Raw genomic sequence first — 25299 nt, 5'->3', positions numbered from 1 at the left:
TTCCTGGCAGCCCGGCAGCGAGGACCGCGCACCGTGAGTTTGCCGCGCCCGGTTCATGGTTCCTGCACGTCCTCCCGGAGGCCGGAGGCCCAGCGCCGCAGCTCCTTCCCGCGCCTGGAAGAGCCTCCTGCGTCCCCTGGCCCGTGGGCCCGCCCCGCGCCGCCACCGCCGCCGCCCCGCGCCCTCCGCCCGCGGCGGTGGATGGCATGATGGTGCGGGGAAGGCACCGCGGCCCTGGCCAGCTGAGTCGCGACGGCTGCGCAGGCGGCGGCAGTGGCAGCGGCGGCGGTAGCGGGCTCCCCAGCGGCATGCCAGTGCCCCCCGGGCGCGATGGCTAGCGGCAGCGCGGGGAAGCCCACCGGCGAGGCGGCTTCTCCGGCTCCTGCGAGCGCCGTCGTCGGCGGGACCAGCTCGCAGCCGCGGAAAAGGCTGGTGGCCGTGTGCGACCAGTGCAAGGGCAAGATGCAGCTGGTGGCCGACCTGCTGCTGCTGTCCAGCGAGGCCAGGCCTGTGCTCTTCGAGGGCGCGGCCTCCTCCGCGGGTGCCGGCGCCGAGTCCTTCGAGCAGTGCCGGGACACCATCATCGCGCGCACCAAGGGGCTCTCCATCCTGACGCACGACGTGCAGAGCCAGCTGAACATGGGCCGCTTCGGCGAGGCGGGGGACAGCCTGCTGGAGCTGGGCGACCTGGTGGTGTCGCTGACCGAATGCTCGGCCCACGCGGCCTACCTGGCGGCCGTGGCCACGCCGGGCGCCCAGCCCGCGCAGCCGGGGCTGGTGGACCGCTACCGGGTGACTCGCTGCCGCCACGAGGTGGAGCAGGGCTGCGCCACGCTGCGCGCCACGCCGCTGGCCGACATGACCCCGCAGCTGCTGCTGGAGGTGTCGCAGGGCCTGTCGCGCAACCTCAAGTTCCTGACGGACGCGTGCGCCCTGGCCAGCGACAAGTCCCGGGACCGCTTCGCGCGCGAGCAGTTCAAGCTGGGGGTCAAGTGCATGAGCACCAGCGCGTCGGCCCTGCTGGCCTGCGTGCGCGAGGTCAAGGCGGCGCCCAGCGAGCTGGCGCGCAGCCGGTGCGCCCTGTTCAGCGGGCCGCTGGCGCAGGCGGTGAGCGCGCTGGTGGGCTTCGCCACGGAGCCGCAGTTCCTGGGGCGCGCGGCCGCCCTGAGCGCCGAGGGCAAGGCGGTGCAGACGGCCATCCTGGGCGGCGCCATGAGCGTGGTGTCGGCCTGCGTGCTCCTGACCCAGTGCCTCAGGGATCTGGCGCAGCACCCCGACGGGGGCGCCAAGATGTCGGACCACAGGGAGAGGCTGAGGAACTCGGCCTGCGCCGTGTCTGAAGGCTGCACCCTGCTATCTCAGGCTTTAAGGGAGAGGTCTTCGCCCAGGACTTTACCGCCAGTGAATTCCAATTCTGTGAATTAGCACCCCCACTCCCTCCCCCCTCCCCCCACCCCACCCCGGAATAAAGGAAGATGCTTATGGTTTGCCCCTCTCAATTTATACCAAAGAAATCCTAGGTGAAGCTGCCACACGCCCCACTCCCCTCCCCCACCCCATGTTAGATGCTCCAGAGGAATCTTCCAGAAAGCAGGGCCATGCACCCCTTTTATTTTCACGCGCACGCCGGGGTGGGGGTGGGGGGGACCCCGAGCCCAGCAGCCCACACGCTGCAGGGACCTGGACATGGGAGGATGCTCACTGCTGGGGCAGGGTTCCCCCGCCGCACCCCCAGCTCCTCCCCGGAAATCCCTCACCCGAACTTTTTGATTCATTCATTCATTGGGCAGGAAGGAGGTCATGGGTTCATTTCTTTATTTTTTATTTTATTTTTTTTTTGGTCCTTTTTTTTTTTTTTTTCCCTGATGCAAAGAAAGGTTACCTCAGTTTTCACTCCGTAGACATGGATGTAGCTACCTTTTTTGTATGTTTCATATTCTTTTCCCAGTTGGATGAGGCGTATCCGTGGTGTGGAAGGAGTCTGAACTTGCCATATGATTTGCAAACGGGGGGTGGGGTGGGGGGGTGGGGGAAGAGCTACTGTGAGTGTGTTTTATTTCCTGATTTACACGATAGAGTGATTTCTCCCCTCCCCCTCCCCCCCCCCCCCCGCCCCTCTCCAATGTCAAGTTTGTACCTTGCATGTACTGGAGTATTTATTTCATCTATTAAAAGTGTTACGTTTCTGAGATGGCTCCGGGGGGTCATTGTGTGCTGTGGCCCTGTGGGGTGTGGGCTGCTGTTCCCAGCCCCCCGCCCTTTTCCTCCCGCTCCCTCCGCTTCCTTCCTGAACCGGGCAAGGTCAAGTCTGGCTCAGATGGTTCTCTGCCTGTCTCTCAGATTGGTCCCTCACGTTCTGTCCCGTCGGCTGTCCGTCCGCGGAGGGCCTGTCGCCTCCCGAATGGGGTCAGGTCGGTTCAGATCCAGCCACTGGCGATTTTAGAGGGTTCTAGATTAAAAATATATATATATATATATGTTTTTATGGCCCTGGCCGGTGTGGCTCAGTGGGTAGAGCGTTGGCCTGCAGACGGAAGGGTCCCAGGATCGATTCCAAGGTCAAGGGCATGTACCTTGGTGGCGGGCACATCCCCAGTGGGAGGTGTGCAGGAGGCAGCTGATGGATGTTTCTCTCTCATCAATGTTTCTAACACTCTCTCCCTCTCCCTTCCTCTCTGTAAAAAATCAAAATATATTAAAAATAAACTTTAAAGAAAAAAAATATTTTTATTGATTTCAGAGAAGAAGGGAGAGGGAGAGAGAGAAGCATCCATGATGAGAGAGAATCATTGGTGGGTGGCCTCCTGCACACCCCACACTGGGGATCAAGCCCGCAACCTGGGCAGGTGCCCTTGGCCAGAATCGAACCCGGGGCCCTTCAGTCTGCAGGCTGACGCTCTATCCACAGGGCCACACCGGCTAGAGCAAGGGTTCTAGATGTTTTAGTGGCTGGACCGGCATTCTACAAAGTGTTAAGAACTTCTTAGAATCCCAGCAGGGCCGAAACCGGTGTGGCTCAGTGGATAGAGCGTCGGCCTGTGGACTGAAGGGTCCCAGGTTCGATTCCGGTCAAGGGCATGGACCTTGGTTGCAGGCACATCCCCAGTGGGGGGTGTGCAGGAGGCAGCTGATCGATGTTTCTCTCTCATCGATGTTTCTAACTCTCTATCCCTCTCCCTTCCTCTCTGTAAAAAAAATCAATAAAATATTTTTTTTAAAAAAAAAGAATCCCAGCGGGATTGCAGGCCAAAGGTTTATGGCTGTGACCTTGACCTTGAAAGATAGGCTCTGCTTGAGTGTATGTTGGAAGAACGCTTTGTTGACTGAAATCTGAAGTTACTGAAACGTAGCTTTCGCTTCTGCAGACGTTTTAAGAAAAAAGACGGGGAGAGGAGTGGATAGCGTTGGGGAACCTAGCGATGTTTTGGACATTTTTTCTTTCACTGACGTACAGCAGATCCATTCGCAGCTCTTGCCGTGGGAGAGCCCCGTGTTAGACACGGCTACGTGCTTGACGTTTGCTCCGATCACGGATTTCTTGGGGTTGGTTGTTCGGCCTAAACCTTGGCCGTTCCCAACAGATCTGAAAAGAAAGACTTCTCAGCGAATAGGTTAGGAAGAACGGACAGCCACATGGAATGTTGAGTGTCTATCTTTTTTTTTTTTAATATATTTTATTGATTTTTTACAGAGAGGAAGGGAGAGGGAGAGAGAGCTAGAAACATCGATGAGAAACATCGATCTGCTGCCTCCTGCACACCTCCTACCGGGGATGTGCCTGCAACCAAGGTACATGCCCTTGACCAGAATCGAACCCAGAACCCTTCAGTCCGCAGACTGACGCTCTATCCACTGAGCCACACCGGTTAGGGCAGTGGTCGGCAAACTCGTTAGTCAACAGAGCCAAATAGCAACAGTACAATGATTGAAATTTCTTTGGAGAGCCACATTTTTTAAATTTAAACTTCTTCTAACGCCACTTTTTCAAAATAGACTCGCCCAGGCCGTGGTATTTTGTGGAAGAGCCACACTCAAGGGGCCAAAGAGCCGCATGTGGCTCGCGAGCCGCGGTTTGCCGACCACGGGGTTAGGGCAAGTGTCTGTCTTTATTACGTGAGAATCCAGTTCGACATGTAACATGGCTTTAAGCACGCGTCGACTGAAACAGCCTGTTCAGTTTCTCTGAATTTGAAAAGTCTTAAGGGGGTGGGCTGTTTGCATGTTTTAAAATGGCCAAGAGAGCTAGTGGTTTTCTCTCTGAGGTCCGGGGCGCGTTAAAGGTTCAAGGTCATTAAAAGATGAATGTTCAGCCCTGGCTGGTGTGGCTCAGCGGATAGAGCGTCAGCCTGCGGACTGAAGGGTTCCGGGTTCGATTCCGGTCAAGGGCGCATGCCTGGGTTGCAGGCTTGATCCCCATTAGGGGGCGTGTAGGAGGCAGCCGATCAATGATTCTCATCATTGATGTTTCTATCTCTATCTCTTTCTCCCACTTCGTCTGAAATCAATAAAAGTATATAAATATATTTTATTGATTTTTTTACAGAGAGGAAGGGAGAGGGATAGAGAGTGAGAAACATCGATGAGAGAGAAACATCCATCAGCTGCCTCCTGCACACCCCCTACTGGGGATGTGCCCGCAACCAAGGTACATGCCCTTGACCGGAATCGAACCCGGGACCCTTCAGTCCGCAGGCTGACGCTCTATCCGCTGAGCCACACCGGTTAGGGCAAAACTATATTTTTAAAAAGATGCATGTTCGGTCCTCTCCCCTCCTCGTCTCTGCCTTCCGGATCGCTCAGGTTCAGGAAGGTATTTGGGTTGAGAAGGGCCAGCCCCCGTGCTAACGGCGGCCCTGCCTGCCTGGAGGAATCACAACCCATTTGTCTGCAGTGGGTCTCCGAACGCAGTGCTGGCGTTCACAATGTCACAGCTCATGTAGGCCGTGCCGATCACAAAGACTCAGCTGAAAGGGACAAACAGGATAAAAACAAGATCAAGGCCAGAAATCTGTAACCTTGATTATGAAAGAAAGAAAAAAAAAGGCCACTGTTCCTTGGACTCATTTCTTGCAATTTTCAGGACAATACGAGCTCCTCCCCGCATCTCTTTTGCTACGTACTCGGGTGGCGCTAACCAGCTGGCCGCCCAGTTAACTGGAACTCCTTCTCCTTCTTGGTGAAGCAGTAGCTGCTGTTAACAGGTCCGTGTATTTAAGGGGTTGACTGGCAACCTTTCAAAACCTCCCCTAGGCCCTGGCCGGTGTGGCTCAGTGGATAGAGCGTCAGCCTGTGGACTGAAGGGTCCCAGGTTCGATTCTGGTCAAGGGCACATGCCCGGGTGGCGGGCTTGGTCCCCAGTAGGGGGCGTGCAGGAGGCAGCCGATCAGTGATTCTCTCTCATCACGGATGTTTCTGTCTCTCCCTCTCCCTTCCTCTCTGACATCAATAAAGAAATATTAAATAAATAAAAAATCTCCCCTGAAGTTGTTCACTTCCCACGACGTCTTCACCTCTTTCCCCCTCTGTCTCTGAGATCAAGTTCAGGGTTCCTCCTCCAGCAGGTGCTTCGAAGTGAACTCTGCTGGCCTTTTTTTCTTTCTTTTTGTTAAAATATATTTTACTGACTTTTTACAGAGAGGAAGGGAGAGGGATAGAGAGTCAGAAACATCGATGAGAGAGAAACATCGATCAGCTGCCTCCTGCACACCCCCCACTGTGCCTGCAACCAAGGCACATGCCCTTGACCAGAATCGAACCCGGGACCCTTCAGTCCGCAGGCCGACGCTCTATCCACCGAGCCACACCCATGAGGGCTAGCCCTCGTTTTTACAAAGCTGCATCTCAGACCTACTTCCCTGGGCTTAATAAGGTCAGCGGAGATAGCTGGGTGCGGGAATAAAATCAGTGGCCTCATTCTGTGTGTGTGTGTTTTAATGAAACCGCACTAGAGCTCACGTCATTGACATCGATTCTCAGGCTTTTCTGATGCTCCGGGCCCGTCTCCGTACACAGGCCCCACGGGCACCTGCCTGACTGGGGACGCGGGAAACCTGCCCTCGGATGGTCAGGAGACAAGGAACCATCACGGCTCAGTTCTCGGAACAGAAGCCGTCACTCAGGACAGTCACCCCGAGTCAGTGGGACCAAGGCGTCCAGATGCAGGACTTCGCTGGCAGTAAGCAGACCTGTCTCTCCCCGGCTGTTTTAAGCTCGGCCTTTTAAAAAAACATATATTTGTATTGATGTCAGAGAGGAAGGGAGAGGGGGAGAGAGAAACATCCATGATGAGAGAGAGTCATGGATCGGCTGCCTCCTGCACACCCCCCACTGGGGATCAAGCCCAAAACCCGGGCATGTGCCCTTGACCGAAATCAAACCCGGGACCCTTCAGTCCACAGGCTGATGCTCTATCCACTGAGCCACACCGGTTAGGGCTTTAAAAATATATATATATATTTATTGATTTCAGAGAGGAAGGGAGAGGGAGAGAGAGAGAAACATCCATGATGAGAGAATCATGGATCGGCTGCCTCCTGCACGCCCCCTACTGGGGATGGAGCCTGCAACCTGGGCATGTGCCCTTGACCTGAATTGAACCCGGGACCCTTCAGTCCGCAGACTGACGCTCTATCCACTGAGCCACACCGGCCAGGCGCAGTGGTCGGCAAACTCATTCGTCAACAGAGCCAAATATCAACAAGACAGTGATGGAAATTTCTTTGGAGAGCCACATTTTTTAAACTTAAACTTCTTCTGAGGCCACTTCTTCAAAACAGACTCGCCCAGGCCGTGGTATTTTGTGGAAGAGCCACACTCAAGGGGCCAAAGAGCCGCATGTGGCTCGCGGGCCGCGGTTTGCCGACCACTGGGCTAGGGCGTAAGCTCAGCCGTTTTCTATTCATTCTGGGTTGATGTTAGGAAATACAAAAATTACGTGTGTGTGTGTGTGTCTGTGTGTGTACATATATGTGTGAATGAATACATATGTATGTTTTTCTCCCTGCCTTCATCTTCATCTTCACCCCAGTTTTTTCCTAATCCAGGGTCATGTTTCTCAGAAACTAGATGGTTTTATAATTCTGGAAACATCAGTTACGTGTGATTGGTTATTTTATAAACCCTCCTCTCCCCTTTTTTTTGAAGCTGGCACAGGGATCTGAAATATTTGGCAGTTTTGAAACAGCTAATTTTAACCGAAACACCTGCTTTTCGGAATGACTGTGGCTATGGTAACACGCCGATCAGGCAGTGGGTTTGAAAGCCGCCTGCTCGGTGCCCGGCAAAGGCCTGGGAGAGGAGGGGGCAGAGGCCTCAGGGACACCGGACCCGTGGGCCGGCCCCTCGGCGCCTGGCGTCCCGTGTGGACACAATACTGCCGATCTCGCCCAGGCAAATCTATTTGTTTATTTTTTGGCATGAGTGTGTGCGACATAAATTGGCCTTTTTTTTTTTTTTTAAATCCAAGTAGAGTTTTTGTTGATTTCAGAGAGGAAGGAGGAGGGAGAGGGAGATAGAAACGTCCATGATGAGAGAGAATCATGGATCGGCTGCCTCCTGCACGCCCCACACTGGGGATCGAGCCCATAACCCGGGCATGTGCTCTTGACTGGAATCGAACCCTGGACCTTTCAGTCCGCGGGCTGATGCTCTATCCACTGAGCCACACCGGCCAGGGCTGGAGTGCTTTTATTTTTAAGACATTTTTTTAAATATATATATTTTTAATTCATTTCAGAGAGGGAGGAAGAGAGAGATAGAAACATCAGTGATGAGAACCATGGATCGGCTGCCTCCTGCACACCCCCTACTGGGGATCAAGCCCGCAACCCGGGCCTGTGCCCTTGACCGGAATCGAACCCGGGACCCTTCAGTCCGCAGGCCGACGCTCTATCCACTGAGCCACACCGGCCAGGGCTGTCTCCAGGTTTTGCTGACGTTGGACACGGGCACTTCGTGAATCCTGTGTCTGGAGAAGGGAGTTATGTGTGAGCAACCCCCTAAAACCCGCTCACGCTGCTGGTTCTGACTCAGTTCTCATTTGCCCACATCTCATATGCCACTCAGGATGCTGGTCGAGTGACGCATCGCCCGTGAATCGCCTTGGTTACGCTCTCAGCCAGCTTCTAAGAGGCTGAGGTTGAGGTCAGACCTCAGACGTTGGAGATCTGGGGTGGGGACCTGGCTAATTTCGTGCTCACCGACTGGAGCCCTCTCCGCCAGCTTTTCTTTGTGTGACGACCAGCAGCTCCCTGTTCTAAAGTAACTGGTGCGCGATTTCGTGCACTCGGGGGGCGGGGGGGGGGGGGTCCCTCAGCCCGGCCTGCACCCTCTCTCAGTCCGGGAGCTCTCCTGCCACCCCTGCTGTGCTCACCGTGAGACCCCAGCTTCTGGCTGAGCGGCGCCCCTCCTGTGGGAGCCCACTGACCACCAGGGGCAACTCCTGCATTGAGCGTCTGCCCCCTGGTGGTCAGTGCGTGTCATAGCGACCGGTCGTTCCGCCGTTTGATCGATATGCATATTAGCCTTTTATTCTATAGGATTGGCACGTCATTCCAGCACCTCCCCTCAGATAAAACATTGGTAAAACCATTTTCTTTCTTTTTTCCTTTTTTTTTTTTTTTTTGTTAATCCTCACCTGAGAATATTTCTTATTGATTTTTAGGGAGAGTGGAAGGGAGAGGGAGAGACAGAGAGAAACATCGATGGGAGAGAGACACATCGATGCGTTGCCTCCTGCACGCACCCCAACCAGGGCCCAGCCTGGGGAGAAGCCTGCCATCGAGGTCCATGCCCTTGACCGGAATCGAACCCGGGACCCTTTGGTCCACAGGCCGACGCTCTATCCACTGAGCAACACCATCTAGGGCTAAAATGATTTTTAAAAAATATGTATTGATTTTTTTACAGAGAGGAAGGGAGAGGGATAGAGAGTTAGAAACATCGATGAGAGAGAAACATCGATCAGCTGCCTCCTGCACACCCCCCACTGGGGATGTGCCCGCAACCAAGGTACATGCCCTTGACCAGAATCGAACCCGGGACCCTTCAGTCCGCAGGCCGACGCTCTATCCACTGAGCCACACTGTTGAGAGCTAAAATGATTTTCTTAAATTTTCTTAAACGTTTCCGTGGTGGTTAGGTTTTAGTTAAACTTTCCTTTTCCTGTCAGTTCCATGATAAAGATATTTCTAAAAAAAAAAAAAAAAAAAAGTACCATTCTAGTTTTATCATCCCTTAGAGTTTAATTTTTTTTTAATTTATTGATTTGAGAGAGAGAGGGAGGGAAAGAGGGAAACATCGATTTTGTTGTTCCACGTATGGATGCAGTCATGGGTTGATTCTTACCTGTGCCCTGACCGGGAATCGAACCCACAACCTCGGCGTATCGGGGTGATGCTCTAACCAGCTGAGCTCCCGGCCGGGGCTGGGGTTGGATTCCTAAAGTGGTTGGTCATGCTGTGGGACGTTGTCCGGAGAACCAACAAGAAGGGGTCACGGGGATGTTTTCAGCCGTCTGCTCAGTGTCCCGGACGCCGTTGCCTGATGTGGAGTCCGCACCGTGGGCCTTCGATGGATGTGGCTTGTGACCACAGAGCCCCGTGAAGACGGCTCTGAACCCAGTTTGCCCAGCCACTGGGGCTCTGATAACTCAGGGCAACATAGGAGTTTTCCGCCCTGGCCGGGTGCCTGCCTGGCTGGTCGGAGCATCATCGGGATGCGCTGGGGTTTGCTGGTTCGGTCCCCGGTTGGGGCGCATCAACCAGTGAATGCATGGAGGGGTTGATGATGCTCTCTCCCCCTCTCCCCTTTCCCCTCTCTCTAAAATCAGTCCTATATAAGAAAAGCCTAATATGCTAAGTGTCCGGTCATCCGTTCAACCAATCAAAGGGTAATATGCTAATGTGATGCTAGGGCCGCTCAACCGCTCGCTATGACGTGCACTGACCACCAGGGGGCAGACGCTCCAACTGGTAAGTTAGCTTGCTGCTGGGGTCCAGCCAATCGGGACTGAGTGAGACGGGCCAGACACGCCCTGGAGCCCTCCTGTGGTCCCTCCCCGGCTGGCCAACCTCCCGCGTCCCTCCCCAGCCCCGATCGTGTACCGGTGGGGTCCCTCGGCCTGGCCTGCGCCCTCTCGCAATCCAGGACCCCTCGGGGGATGTCAGAGAGCCGGTTTCGGCCCGATCCCGCAGGCCAGGCTGAGGAACCCCACTGGTGCACGAATTTGTGCACCGGGCCTCTAGTAAATAAATAAAAAAGTTTTTTTAAAAAATAGTTTTCCCACCGAGGTGACCTATATACTAGTAGCTAAAGCGGAACTCTCCACTGAATGGATATAAGTCATGTGATAGGTGATCGAGGTCCTTCCTCCTCCTTGGGCTTAGCAAGTCTGGTGGTCACACGTTTCTGATCTAACAGACATTTCCTGGGCGTCCGGGACAGGGTCAGGCACGTTCTGTGTAGCCTATCTAATAAAAGAGTAATATGCAAATTGACCGTCACTCCAACACAAAAGATGGCCGCCCCCATGTAGTCAAGTTGGCCGCCAAAAGATGGCCAGCAGGGGAGGAAGTTAGGAGTGACTGGGCTGGCAGAGGAGGGCAGTTAGGAGTGACCGGGCTGGCAGAGGAGGGCAGTTGGGGGCAACCAGGCCTGCAGGGGAGGACAGGTAGGGGCAACCAGACCTGCAGGGGAGGGCAGTTAGGGGTGACCAGGCTGGCAGGGGAGGGTAGTTAGGGGTGACCAGGCCAGCAGGGGCGGGCAGTTAGTGGCAATCGGTCCAGCAGGGGAGCAGTTAGGCGTCGATCAGGCTGGCAGGGGAGTCGTTAGGGGGTGATCAGGCTGGCAGGCAGAAGCAGTTAGGGGCAATCAGGAAGGCAGGCAGGTGAACGGTTGGGAGCCAGTAGTCCTGGATTGTGAGAGGGATGTCTGACTGCCTAAATGGGCAGTCGGACACCCCTCGAGGAATCCCAGATTGGAGAGGGTGCAGGCTGGGCTGAGGGACACACACACCCCTCACTGCACCCCCCCCTGCCCCCCCGTGTATGAATTTCATGCACCGGGCCTCTATTACCTTATATTAAAACATGTGAGCCTATTGGGTTGCTTCCCGCATGAAGGTGTCCATGGGATTCCGTGGGGTGGGGACGTCTGTGGACTGTCAGATCCCGGGGCCCAGGCCCTTGATCAGTTTCTGCCACCGTTGTGGTTGGAGACGTGAACTCCGCCGTGTCCGCTGGGAGTTAGTTCACTTGGGTTGTCTGAAGGCCTTCCTAGCCCTGACCGGTTTGGCTCAGTGGATAGAGTGTCGGCCTGCGGACTGAAGGGTCCCGGGTTCGATTCCGGTCAAGGGCATGTACCTTGGTTGCGGGCACATCCCCAGTGGGGGGTGTGCAGGAGGCAGCTGGTCGATGATTTACTCTCATCGATATTTCTATCTCTCTCTCTCCCTCTCCCTTCCTCTCTGTAAAAAATCAATAAAATATATTAAAAAAGAAAAAGAAAAATGAAGGCCTTCCTAATCGTCTACCCTGGATGGTTCCTCCTGCATTGTTCCGCCCATTTTTTTTTTCTGGCTCAGGAGAGAAGGAATGGCTCACAAACTCCACGCAGAGGACGGGGCGCTCACCAGCGCCTCTGTGGACATGTGGGGGGCCTCCCCCCGGCTTTCTCAGGAGTCTCCCGTACGCATGTCTTTCTTTCCTTTTTTTTTAAAAAAAAACAAAAACAACATATATTTTTATTGATTTCAGAAATGAAGAGAGAAGGTGAGAGAGTTGAAAACATCCATGATGAGAGAGAATCATGGATCGGCTGCCTCCTGCACGCCCCCTACTGGGGATCCCGCCCACAACCCAGGTATGTGCCCTTGACCGGGAATCGAACCTGGGACCCTTCAGTCTGCAGGCTGACGCACTAGCCATTGAGCCACACCAGCCAGGGCCCCCATAGGCATTGCTTAAGCCTGAGTTTGTACCAGGAGTTGGAGGACAGAGATGAGCTTTTCATGCAGTGCAGGCGGCAGAAAGAGAGGAGAAAGGACGAGAGGCAGACAAGAGCCGTAATGAACACTGAGGGTCGTAGTCTGGGTCTTCGGCTGCGTCGGGCCTTGTAGTCCTTAGAGTTGATCAACTTGGATCTGTTAACTGGAGGCCGGGAGGAAGGTCTTGTCTACTCTCAGTGCCACGTGCCCACACACACTGAGTGGCCAGATGATGATGATCTCTGAACGTGTGATCATCTGGCCACTCAGTGTCTATCCTATAGAATAAAAGGCTAATATGCAAATTGTCCCCTCCACCAGGAGTTCGACCAGCAGGCAGGCCGGCCAACCACCCATGTCCCCTTCCCCTGGCCAGGCTGGCCGGACCCCACCCATGCATGGATTCATGTACCGGGCCTCTAATATATCCTACCTAATAAAAGAGTAATACGCATAATTGACTGTACCTCCGTGATGCCCACCAGCCAATCAGGAGAGAGTATGCAAATTAACCCAACCAAGATGGCTGTTGCCATGGAGAGAGCAGGAGGCTTGGGTTTCCCTGGCAATGGAGGAAGCCAAGTTTTCCACCTGCCTTGGCCTGCCTTGGCCTCCACTCAAGGCTACAAAGTTTCAATTATAGAAGATAAATAAATCCCAGATACCAGGGCCTCCGCTTGGGTGGCCGGGGGGCGTGGCCGGCCTGCAAACCACCACAGGCCCCTCGCCCAGGCTGCCCCACACCCCAAGGGAACCCCCACCCTGATCCGGGACACCCTTCAGGGCAAACCAGTCGGCCCCCTCCCATGCACCAGGCCTCTATCCTATCTAATAAAAGGGTAATATGCAAATTGACCATCACTCCAACACACAAGATGGCTGCCCCCATGTGGTCAAAGATGGCTACCTCCATGTGGACACAAAATGGTCACCACAAGATGGCCAGCAGGGGAGGGCAGTTGGGAGGAACCAGGCCTGCAGGGGAGGGCAGTTAGGGGTGACCAGGCCAGCAGAGGAGGGAAGTTGGGGGTGACCGGGCCTGCAGGGAAGGGCAGTTGGGGGGGACCCAGGCCTGCAGGGGAGAGCAATTGTGGGGGACCAGGCCTGCATGGGAGGGCAGTTAGGGGTGACCAGGCCTGCAGGGGAGGGCAGTTAGGGGTGACCAGGCCTGCAGGGGAGGGCAGTTAGGAGTGACCAGGCCTGCAGGGGAGGGCAGTTAGGGGTGACCAGGCCTGCAGGGGAGAGCAGTTAGGGGTGACCAGGCCTGCAGGGGAGAGCAGTTAGGGGTGACCAGGCCTGCAGGGGAGGGCAGTTAGGGGTGACCAGGCCTGCAGGGGAAGGCAGTTAGGGGCAAACAGGCTGGTAGGGTAGCAGTTAGGCATCAATCAGGCTGGCAGGGGAGTGGTTAGGGGATGAACAGGCTGGCAGGCAGAAGCGGTTAGGGGCAATCAGGAAGGCAGGCAGGTGAGCAGTTGGGAGCCAGCAGTCCTGGATTGTGAGAGGGATGTCCGACTGCCATCGAGGGGTCCCAGATTGGAGAGGGTGCAGGCTGGGCTGAGGGACACACACCCCTGTGCACCATTTCATGCACCGGGCCTCTAGTATGTATGTATATATATATATATATATATATATATATATATATATTTACCGAGTGGCCAGATTATTATGCGTTCAGAGATCATCCTCATCTGGCCACTCCGTGTACAATCGAAGTGGGCATTGCATTGGCTTCTCTTCTGTCAGCTGGAGGGGGCTCCCGGTGAGGGGTGGGGTGCCTCCCGTGAGGAGTGGCCCGCGTTATCCCGGCGCCCAGCACGCGTTTGCTTCCCCACTCCTTGACTTTGCGTAGCAGCCCAGGGCTGTCCCTGGGCAGGTTTGCTCTGCAGGAAGCAAAACAGGTGCCCCCACCCCCACCTGTTGTGGTCCAAGCTGCCACCTGACCTTGGATCAGGAGCCCTGCGGGGGGAGGGGGTGGGGGGATGTGTGGGACCAGGTTCTGGGCCTGGAACACCGAGAGCCGGCGGGGGCCCCTGACGGTGCGTGTGGCCAGGAGCAGCCGGCTGACAGGGGAGCCTGCCCGGGCTGGATCCACGTCTCCTCTCCCTCTGCCGTCCGTGGCAGGTGGCCGAAGGCAAGAGGAATCGCCGCCGGCACGCTCTGAGCTCCTACTATGTCAGCAGGGACCTTGACCTTCCGGCTCTCAATCGGAACGCGGCCTTTGAAGTCTTGTCCTCGTGTTTAGAGGAGGGCGCTGACCTGAAGCCGCAAAGCAGTGGGATGAGGACAGGAGTCAAGGGCTCCCTGGCAGAGCCCTGCATTCTTTTAAAATATATATATATTTTTAGCCCTGGCTGGTGTGGCTCAGGGGATAGAGCGTCAGCCTGCGGACTGAAGGGTCCCGGGTTCGATTCCGGCCAAGGGCACATACCCGGGTTGTGGGGTCCATCCCCAGTGTGGGGTGTGCAGGAGGCAGCCGATCCATGATTCTCTCTTATCATTGATGCTTCTCTCTCTCCCCCTCTCCCTTCCTCTCTGAAATCAATAAAAATACACTGAGTGGCCAGATGATGATGATCTCTGAACGCATAATAATCTGGCCACTCAGTGTGTATCCTATAGAATAAAAGGCTAATATGCAAATGGTCCCCTAGACCAGGCATTTGACCAGCAGGCAGGCCGGCCAACCGGCCATGTCCCCTCCCCCTGGCCAGGCTGGCCAGACCCCACCCATGCACGAATTCATGCACCAGGCCTCTAATATATACACACACACACATACACACACACTGAGTGGCCAAATTATTGTGCCTTCAGAGATCATAATAATCTGGCCACTCAGTGTATATATATTTGCCCTGGCTGATTTGGCTCAGTTGTTAGAGCATCAGCCTGTAGACTGACGGGTCCCAGGTTCAATTCTGGTCAAGGGCACACGCCAGGGTTGTGGGCTCAATCCCCAGTAGGGGGCGTGTAAGAGGTGGCCGATCCATGATTCTCCTTCATCATTGATGTTTCTCTCTCCCTCTCCCTTCCTCTCTCTCTAAAATCAATAAGAACACATTAAAAATATATATATATTTCTTTATTGATGTCAGAGAGGAAGGAAGAAGGAGAGAGAGAGAGAGAAGTATCCATGATGAGAGAGAATCACGGATCGGCTGCCTCCTGCACGCCCCACACTGGGGATGGAGCCCACAACCCGGGCATGTGCCCTTGGCCAATTCGAACCCGGGACCTTTCCGTCCACAGGCAGAGGCTCTATCCATTGAGCCAAACTGGCCAGGGCAATAAAAACACATTTTTGTTTATTTATTTATTTATTAAAAACAAACATTATTTTATTGATTTTTCACAGAGAGGAAGGGATAGGGAGAGAGAGTTAGAAACATCGATGAGAGAGAAACATCCATCAGCTGCCTCCTGGACGCCCCCTACTGGGGATGTGCGCGCAACCAAGGTCCATGCCCTTGACCGGAGTCGAACCCGGGACCCTTCCGTCCGCAGGCCGACGCTCTATCCACTGAGCCACACCGGCCAGGGCTAAAAACACATTGTTAGAGTATGGTGAGAGCATGAAGGGATGGAAAGAGTCTTGATCTTGCTGGTCCCCTTTAGGAACTCCCCCAAACTGGCCACAGGGCTCAGGACACAAGCCAGGGTCCCCCCGCCCCCCTGAGCAGAGGAGGAACCCCAACATGAAGGGCCATGGTGCGAGGGGAAGTCTATGCTCTGTGCCTTCCCCCCTCCCGCCCTCTCCCCGAACACCTCCCCCGCCCCCGCTCCCCCAGGTACCTCCCCTGCTGGACGCCTGCCTCCCAGTCCTTAGGGATGAGCTCACAGGCCGAGGCAGGCTCACCGACACCCCACCTGTAACTTTCCCGGGGGCGGGGAGCACCTCTCAGCTCCCCGCCTCCCTTCCTAGCAGGGGGTCCTTCCGTGTATATCCGGGGCCTGCACTGCCAGCCCGGGTGTGCTGGAGCCTGAATCGCAGCCGGCAGGTCCCCGAGACCTCCTCCTCCAAGACAGAAAAGTAGGACCCCCTCCCAACACGTAGAGAACATGCTCACACACCCCCCCCTGGGTCTCAGTAGCCACCCCGGCAGCCCCAGGCCTGCCACGCTCAGAGGAGTACATCCGGGGTCGTGGTTGTGGTGCAAAACATATTGGAACAGAAATGTGGCCCCGGTGCCCTTGAATCACTCAGCTGGTGCCTCTCTGCCCCCTTTTATGCCCCAAAAAACACATCAGTGAGCATGGACTTCTGGCCTGCCCTCCTCCCCGCCACCGCCAAAAAGGAGGTGTCAGACTCGGTCCCCAGACAGTCCACCAACTCATAACCGAGAGAGACACAACAATGATTGAGATTGTACTTGGGGCCCTGGCTGGTGTGGCAAGGTGGATAGAGCCTCGGCCTGCGCACTGAAGGGTCCTGGGTTTGATTCCGGTCAAGGGCACACGCCCGGGTTATGGGCTCGATCCCCAGTGGGGGGTGTGCAGGAGGCCGCTGATCCATGATTCTCGCTCAGCATTGATGTTTCTATCTCTCGCTCCCTCTCTCTTCCTCTCTGAAATCAATAAAAATATCTATACTAATAAAAGAGTAATATGCTAATTAGACCAGGTTATCCAGCCATCTTCCAGATGTCCGACTTCCTTCTGGACAAAGCCATGGTGGTGGGGGCCAAGGCCAAGGCACTTAGGGGCTAGATCAGGCTGGCAGGGGAGGGCAGTTGGGAGCATTAGGCAGGCAGGCAGGTGAGTGGTTAGGAGCTAGTGGTCCTGGATTGTGAGAGGGATGTCCCAGATTGAAGAGGGTGTGGATTGGGCTGAGTGGAGCCCCCCCCCCATGCATGAATTTTGTGCACAGGGCCTCTAGTCCTATATAATAAAAGTCTAATATGTTAAGTGTCGGGTCATTCGTTCAACCAATCAAAGCATAATATGCTAATGATATGCTAAGGCCACTCAACCACTTGCCATGATGTGCACTTACCACCAGGGGGCAGACACTCTAACCAGTAGGTTAGCTTGCTGCTGGGGTCCAGCCAATTGGGACTGATCAAGTCGGGCCAGACACGCCCTGGAGCCCTCCCATGGCCCCTCCCCCCTGACTGGCCCCACCCCGATCGGCCCCAAACACCCCAATCGAGGGCGCGGCCGGTCGGCCAACTGCCTGTGGCCCCTCTCCCAGGCCAGTCCCACCCCCAATGGTCCCCCATTGGCGCAGGCTCACCAGACCCCATCTGTGCACAAATTCATGCACTGGGCCTCTAGTTTACACTAATAAAAGAGAAAGATGCAAATTGACTGTACGTCCATGACACCCACCAGCCAATCAAGAGTGAGTATGCAAATTAACCCGACAAAGATGGTGGGTTAATTTGCATACGCAGGCAGGGAGCAAAGAATGAAGGCTCTGGCCCGAGGGAAGATTGAAGACTGAAGAATGAAGACGACTGAAGACTGAAGAGGCTTGGCTTCTCTGCTGTGGCCGGAGGGAAGGCCTGGGTCCCGGATGCCGGAGGAAAACCGGTGCCGGCAGCCAGGGGAAGGAAGGCCTATTGCACGAATCTTCATGCACCGGACCTCTCTCTAGAATATCTATAAAAAGAGAGAGATGGTACTTGGGGAACTCGTCTCCCAGGAGGGACGCAGTCTGTCCCTTTAGAGTGGGGGTGGGGTCGTGCTGGGGGGCGGGGGCCTCAGACTGGGCACAACTTCCGTGGTCTTTATACATGGGCCTTACTTATGGGCATTCTTAGCGGCATGCTCCGGCCCGGCCACTGTTTCCCATGGTGGAGACTGGGGGACTCCGTGAATTGTGCGCAGACACGCCACCGCTGAGCCGTGAGGCTGGCTCGGAGCGGCCCGTGGGCAGAGGGTGAGGAATCTGTGAGCTGCAGCCAGCCATTCGGTGCTGAAGGTTACAGCAGCGCTTGCAAGTTTCGACTTCTGGTTCGATTTGGAAAGGCCTGCCTGCCGTTAGGTAACGTCCCGGGGAGGGGAGGGCCGGCCCTAATTGTCACCGTGGCGCTGGCCGAGGGCCGGGGCCGGTCGGCGACAACTCACTTTTGTTAACTTCCCATCTTCCCACTCCGATCAAGTTAAGTTCATTACAATACAGTTCCAACACTACAGTACAGTCGCTCATTCCCTCACAGTCAGACATTTGGCTGTGTTTTTAAAAATATATTTTATTGATTTTTTTACAGAGAGGAAGGGAGAGGGATAGAGAGTTAGAAACATCGATGAGAGAGAAACATCCATCAGCTGCCTCCTGCACACCCCCACCTGGGGATGTGCCCACAACCAAGGTCCATGCCTTTGACTGGAATCGAACCCAGGACCCTTCAGTCTGCAGGCCGACGCTCTACCCACTGAGCCACACCGGTTAGGGCCACTGGCTGTTTGTTATCAATAGTTTACCATGACAGCCCGGCTGGCGTGGCTCAGCGACTGAGCATCGAGCTATGAACCAGGAGGTCACGGTTCGATTCCCGGTCAGGGCACATGCCCGGGTTGTGGGCTCGATCTCCAGTGTGGGGCGTGCAGGAAGCAGCCAATCCATGATTCTCTCTCATCATGGATGTTTCTCTCTCTCTCTCTCTCCCTTCCTCTCTGAAATCAATAAAGAAATATATATATAAACAAATAGTTTACTATGACAAGGACTACTTGCTTGGATATCTTTATTTATTTATTTTTAAATATATTTTATTGATTTCAGAGAGGAAGGGAGAGGGAGAGACAGATAGAAACATCCATGTTGAGAGAGAATCATTGATCGGCTGCCTCCTGCACGCCCCCTACTATAGATCGAGCCTGCAACCCAGGCATGTGCCCTTGGCCAGAATTGAACCTGGGACCCTTCAGTCCGCAGGCCGACGCTCTATCCACTGAGCCACACCAGCTAGGGCTAGACACCTTTATGAATGAATATTTTTTGCTCCATATTTGTTTTTGTTTTTAACATTTTTTTTTATTGATTTCAGAGAGAGGAAGGGAGAGGGAGAGAGAGAGAGAGAGAGAGAAACATCAATGGTGAGAATCATCGCTCGCCCCACACTGTGGATGGAGCCTGCAACCCGGGCATGTGTCCTGACCGTGAATCAAACCGGGGACCTCCTGGTTCGTCAGTCGACACTCAACCACTGGCCAACACCGGCCGGGCTTCCCAAGTTTCTAACAATAACGGACACATAGGTGACGATTCCATGTCCCAGGCTCGGTTCCAAGCACTTACATCTAATAATAACTCATTTAATGTTCACGACAACTCTTATGGTCAGCATCCCCATTTTACAGATGGGGAAACTGAGGCCCAGAGAGGTCCGTCCGCTTTCCCAAGGTCACAGCTGGTAAGTGATGACAAGGGGGTTGGGGTCTGCTCGTTCCCAGCTGCTTGAAGGTCAACCTTCATCATGAACGACGCGGTCCCTGTCGGACCAGGAAGTTCATGACCAGCGGACTACTTCAGCGGCAGCAAATCCTCATTGATGCCTTTCACCCGGGAAGGAAAAACCAGCCAGAATGCATACGGCCTCCCCGGATGCCACCTTTGCTTTTGGATTGTGGACAAAAGGGGCCCCATGCTGACCTGAAAAGCTCAGGGGAGGCCTGCGTGGCGGCCTTGCAAACTCAGAGACCTAAAGTCACCCCACAGGACGGTCTGAAATGCCCTAGCCGGTGTGGCTCAGTGGATAGAGCGTCGGCCTGTGGATGGAAGGGTCCCAGGTTCGATTCCGGTCAAGGGCATGTACCTTGGTTGAGGGGACATCCCCAGTGGGGGGTGTGCAGGAGGCGGCTGATCGATGTTTCTCTCTCATCGATGTTTCTAACTCTCTCCCTCTCCCTTCCTCTCTGTAAAAAATCAATAAAATATATTTAAAAAAACCAGAAGATGGTCTGGAAATTCAATATTTAACTACAAACAGGTGATGGTGGGGAGCCGTGTCCTAGGCCGGTATTTTCCCGGAGAAAGATCCACTTAGATCTTTACTGAGTCCATTTGTCTTTTTGCCTCTAAGATAACACATCGGTGAGATGTCTGGGTGACTTGTAACTCCCCTTTTTCTGGACCCCTCAGGGCACAGCCTACTGTGCTGGGCGCCAGGACAGAGACCACAGATCCCCTCCTTGTCATGTGAATTGTCCCTGCACCCACCTGAGTGTGTGTCCATCATTTTACCTTTTATCCAATCCCAGGGGTTTCCCGCTTTGCTTGCTCCCGCCTCTCTGGTCCGTCCCCAATGGATTTCATGTCACCCACCTCCGTCCCTCCTTCGACTGCAATGTGTAAACACAGATGGAACCCCCATTCTCCGGAGCATCACCCCCATCCGTTGAGGTTCTGCTTCCCGGCGATTGTGGGCAGTTTGGCTCCAATAAACTCAGAAATTCTTTACAACCCTAACCGGTTTGGCTCAGTGGATAGAGAGTCGGCCTGCGGACTGAAGGGTCCCGGGTTCGATTCTGGTCAAGGGCATGTACCTTGGTTGCTGGCACATCCCCAGTGGGGGGGTGTGCAGGAGGCGGCTGATGGATGTTTCTCTCTCATCGATGTTTCTAACTCTCTCTCCCTCTCCCTTCCTCTCTGTAAAAAATCAATAAAATATGTTATATTAAAAAAAAAAAAGGGTTCTGGCCCTGGCTGGTGTGGCTCAGTGGATAGAGCATCGCCTGTGGACTGAAGGGTCCCTGGTTTGATTGCGGTCAGGGCACATGCCCGGGTTGCGGGCTCGATCCCCAGTGTGGGTGTGCAGGAGGCAGCCGGTCCGTGATTCTCTCTCCTCATGGATGTCTCTATCTCTCTCTCTCTCCCTCTCCCTCCCTCTCTGAAATCAACAAAAATATATTTAAGAAAAACAAAGAATAGAGGCACGTCCTGTACATTGTCACTTTGCACAACACCTGGGTGATACACGCTGTCGTCACCATCACCCCGGTGAGCAGCCGGGGTCACGAAGACCAGGCCACGTGTCCGAGGTCACACAGCCGGCACGCAGCAGAGACAGCGTGGGGGGGGTCTCGGGGAGGGTCTCGCCTCCCGCATTGGCCCTGGCCCTGTCCTGGCAGTCACGTCGGGGAGGGTCCCGGGGCAGGTCAGAAATATGGGGTGCCCCCCCCACCCCGCTGCCGTGCTTCTGTGTGTGGCTTGCTCCCTTGGCACTCCGGCCCACGTTGCCTCATTCTATCTGCAGTCCTCCCTCCAGCTGCCCCGCCTGACCGGGGAAGGGTGGGGACGTGCCAGCCCTGGCCCGTGGCCAGCAAGTCCTGCTCCACACGCTTCTCCGAAAGGCCAGGCCCCCGGGGAAGGGGAAACGCGGCCGTGAGCTGCAGCTGACCTCAGAGCCCTGTGATCTCCGTCCCTGCGATGAGTGAGCGCCACGCATGACTCAGCGGCTTCTTGTGGAGCTGCGGGAGACTTGCTGTGTCACCCGTGGTGGCCGGAAACTGTGGGCGGGTTTCTCCCAGCTTAGTTCACTTTCTGTGTATTTTAAAAAATAAAATAAAATAATAAAAAAATATATGTGTATATACTAGAGGCCCAGTGCAAGAAATTCGTGCATGGGGCAGGGGGGTGTCCCTCAGCCCAGCCTTCACCCTTTCCAATCTGGGACCCCTCGAGGGATGTCCGACTGCCCGTTTAGGCCCGATCCCAGTAGGATCGGGCCTAAACGGGCAGTCGGACATCCCTCTCACAATCTGGGACTGCTGGCTCCCAACTGCTCGCCTGCCTGCATTCCTGATCGCCCCTAACTGCCTCCCTCTGCCAGCCTGGTTGCCCCTCACTGCCCCCCTCTCCCGGCCTGGTCACCCCCAACTGCCCCCCCTCCCCCTGCCAGCCTGATCGCCCCTCACTTCCCCCCGCCTGCCGGCCTGGTCGCCCCATGCAGCCTGCTGTTCGGTTGTTACTGTGAGGGCGTCATGACCAATTTGCATATTACCCTTTTATTAGTATAGATAATAGAGGAATATGCAAATTGTCTGCGATGCTGTCACAGTCACAGTAACGACCAAACAGCAGGCTGTGTAGGGCGACCAGGTTGGCAGGGGGGTTAGTGAGGGATGACCAAACGACTGAACAGCAGGCTGTGTGGGCCGACCAAGCGGGCAGGGCGGCAGTTGGGGGCGACCAAGCCTGCAGGGGCGGCAGTTGGGGGTGACCAGGCTAGCAAGGGGGGGCAGTAAGGGGCAACCAGGCTGGTGGTGGGGGAGAACAATTAGGGGTGATCAGGCCAGCAGGCAGAGGTGGTTAGGGGCGATCAGGCTGGCAGGGGAGGCAGTTAGGGGCGATCAGGCAAGCAGGCAGATGAGCAGTTAGCAGCTAGTGGTCCCAGGTTGTGAGAGGGATGTCCGACTGTCAGTTTAGGATGTCCGACTCCCTGGGAATGGGCTTAAATCGGCAGTCAGACATCTCCCGAGGGGTCCTGGATTGGAGAGGGTGCAGGCTGGGCTGAGGGGACCCCCCCCTTGCATGAATTTCCTGCACTAGGGTTCTTGTATAAATACATACATATACTAGGGGCCTGATGCATGAAAATTTGTGCAAGAGTAGGCCTTCCTTCCCCCGGCTGCCAGCACCGGCTTCCCTCCTCCCACCACCCGCAGACACCTGGGACCCCGGCTGGCTTCCCCCGGGCCCCAGCTTTGTCAGGAAGGATGTCTGGAAGGACGTCCGGTCTAATTAGCATATTAATGAGCACATCAATAAATACCTATGCTAATCAAAGTATAGATATTTATTGATTTCAGAGAGAGGAAAGGAGAGGGAGAGAGAGAGAAACATCCACGAGGAGAGAGAATCATGGATCGCTGTCTCCTGCACGCCCCCCACTGGGCATGGAGCCTGCGACCTGGGCCTGTGCCCCAACCGGGAACTGAACCCTGACCTCCTGGCTCACAGGTTGACGCTCAACGGCTGAGCCACGTGGCTGGGCCTGCGTGTGGGTTTTGTAAGGTGAATTTTCCCGGCGGCTCTGCAACGTGCTGGGGAAGGGTTAAGAGGGAGCGGTGGCCTGGCGACATCTCATTGGCTTCTGAGCCACAGGAGCTGAGCTGCCACGAGGACCCACCCCGCCCAGCGCACACCCACCGGCAGCCACTTCAGGTTCTCCCCCTCTGGCAATTGTACAAAATAATTTTTATTTTTTAAAATAATTTTTGTAGCCCTGACCGGTGTGGCTCAGTGGATAGAGCGTCGGCCTGTGGACTGAAGGGTCCCGGGTTCCATTCCGGTCAAGGGCATGGACCTTGGTTGCAGGCACATCCCCAGTGGGGGGCGTGCAGGAGGCAGCTGATGGATGTTTCTCTCTCATCGATGTTTCTAACTCTCTCTCCCTCTCCCTTCCTCTCTGTAAAAAATCAATAAAATATATTTAAAAAATAATTTTTGTTTTTCCTGAAAAGTTAGCTGGGCTTTCCCAGGGGGATGGTGACGCGAGCTCTATCCTACTCATCCATCCCTCGCCATTCCATCCCTCGCTGCAGTGCGCATAAGGGCTGTCATTTCAGCATTTGGGGGGCACGTGAAGGGGCGGGATACGGGGGACCCGGCAGCTCCTAGGGGTGGCGGGGGGGAGCACAGAGGGCCCGCCCCACGGAGACCTGGAGGGGAGGAAGGGGGGCGCAGACCACGCCCCGGAAGGAGCAGGGTCCAGCAAGGATGCGCTCTTCCCGGGGAGGCTGCGCTCCCAGGACAGACAGGGGTTCCCAAGCTCCTTTGCATGTTAGAAAAAAACACAGAAAAGGGGGGCTGTGTTCTGTGCAAGGAAACACTTATGTGGCCCAGATGTTAGCGGGAGGCCCCCTGCCCCTCCGGAGCCGGGTCCCGTCCGCCCAGCCTCCTCCGCCCGCGGGACCGCGCCTCGCTCCCCGGGACCCTGAGCCCCCAGGGCCGCCTTCTGGTCCAAGTACTGGTACCCGAGGGGGCGGGGCACAGCCTCGGGGTCCGTCCCCTGAGCTCAGAGCCCGTGGGGAACCTGGGCTCAGGTCCCAGCCTGAGGCCCGGACCTGCTGAGCCTGAGCCTGAACCGGTTCCCTCCCGGTCCCCGCGCTCTGTGCGCGCGGCCAGGCCTCCGCGAGGGGCCGGGGCTCCGGAGCCCAGCAGCTCTGGGTTCAGATCCCGCCTCTGCCGTTCGCGATCCGGTGGCCGGTGGCCCGGAGCCTGGCCCGGAGCCGGGTTTCCCCCTCTGGGAGGCCGCGGCTCAGGCTGAGACGGCGCGCAAAGCCGGACGCGCGCAAAGCCGGACGCGCGCAAAGCCGGACGCGCGCATTCCCCGACAACATCTCCCCGTCCTCCGGACTCAGGGATGCACAGCCCAGTCTCAGCTGCCCCTGGCGTGTGTGGGAGGAGGCCCCGGGGGGGGAGGTCCCTTTTGCCTGCCTCCAGTAGGGCGTGTGTTTTCCTTGCTCTGGGGCTGGCGAGGGAGGCTCGGAGCCGGGACCGCTCCTGCTTCCCCACGGGCAGCCGGCGCATGAGGCGGCGGAGGGTGCAGGAGGGGCGGGCTGGCCCTCCCTGAGCCCACAGACGGGTCAGCTCCACGGCCAGCAGCGGGGACATGCAGGCAGGCGCCACACCTCCGTGTCTAGAGCGCTTAACACGTCCCAGTGCGGCCCTCGCGGGTGTGGCTCAATGGGTAGCGCACCAGCCCGTGGACGGAAGGGGCCTGGGTTTGATTCCGGTCAAGGGCACGTACCTCGGTGGCAGGCTCCTCCCCCGCTGGGACCTTGGTCAGGGCGCGTGCAGGGGGCAACCCATCCATGTGTCCCTCTCCCATCGATGTTTCTCTCTGTCTCTCCCTCTCCCTCCCACTCTCCCTAAGAATCAATGAGAAACTATCCTTGGGGGAGGATTAACCAAAAACAACAACAAAACAAAGAAGGAGGAAAAAGTCCAGGAATGAGGGCATACTGTAGCCAGGCCGGCCAGGGAGGGAGAGGTGGGGCCTTGGAGGGCGATCTGGTCTCGGTTCAGCCACAGAAGCAGGAATCGCACCCGGGACCCATCAGTCCACAGGCCCACGCTCTATCCACTGAGCCACACCAGCGAGGGCCATACTGGGGATGTGCAGGAGGCAGCCCATCCATGATTCTCTCTCATCTATCTATCTATCTATCATCTATTTATCTCATCTATCATCTATCTATCATCTATCACCTGTAATCTATCCCCTATCTATTTATCAATAATCTATCTATCACCTATCATCTATCAATCATCTATCATCTATCTATTTATCTATCATCTATTTATCTCATCTATCATCTACCTATTATCTACCACCCATCTATCTATCATCTATCACCGATCT

General features: G+C 55.6%; 2 protein-coding genes across 2 annotated transcripts; both read left to right on the top strand.

Moving 5' to 3' along the window:
- Nucleotides 1-206: 206 nt before the first annotated feature.
- LOC308238969 (uncharacterized protein) lies at nucleotides 207-2186 on the top strand (the record flags this gene model as incomplete). Its single annotated transcript, XM_080651484.1, has 1 exon — nucleotides 207-2186. One exon carries the CDS (start codon nucleotides 207-209, stop codon nucleotides 336-338), a length of 132 nt encoding a protein of 43 aa, XP_080507610.1. The 3' UTR covers nucleotides 339-2186.
- TLNRD1 (talin rod domain containing 1) lies at nucleotides 331-2186 on the top strand (the record flags this gene model as incomplete). The annotated part of the gene is made up of 1 exon (XM_080651480.1): nucleotides 331-2186. The coding sequence occupies one exon, from the start codon at nucleotides 331-333 to the stop codon at nucleotides 1423-1425; it is 1095 nt and encodes a 364-aa protein (XP_080507606.1). The 3' UTR covers nucleotides 1426-2186.
- Nucleotides 2187-25299: the final 23113 nt, after the last annotated feature.

Source organism: Plecotus auritus (genome assembly GCF_963455305.1).
Source record: "Plecotus auritus genome assembly, chromosome: 15".
NCBI classification, from domain to species: Eukaryota; Metazoa; Chordata; class Mammalia; order Chiroptera; family Vespertilionidae; genus Plecotus; species Plecotus auritus.
This window is presented reverse-complemented; position numbering and strand designations above follow the sequence as displayed.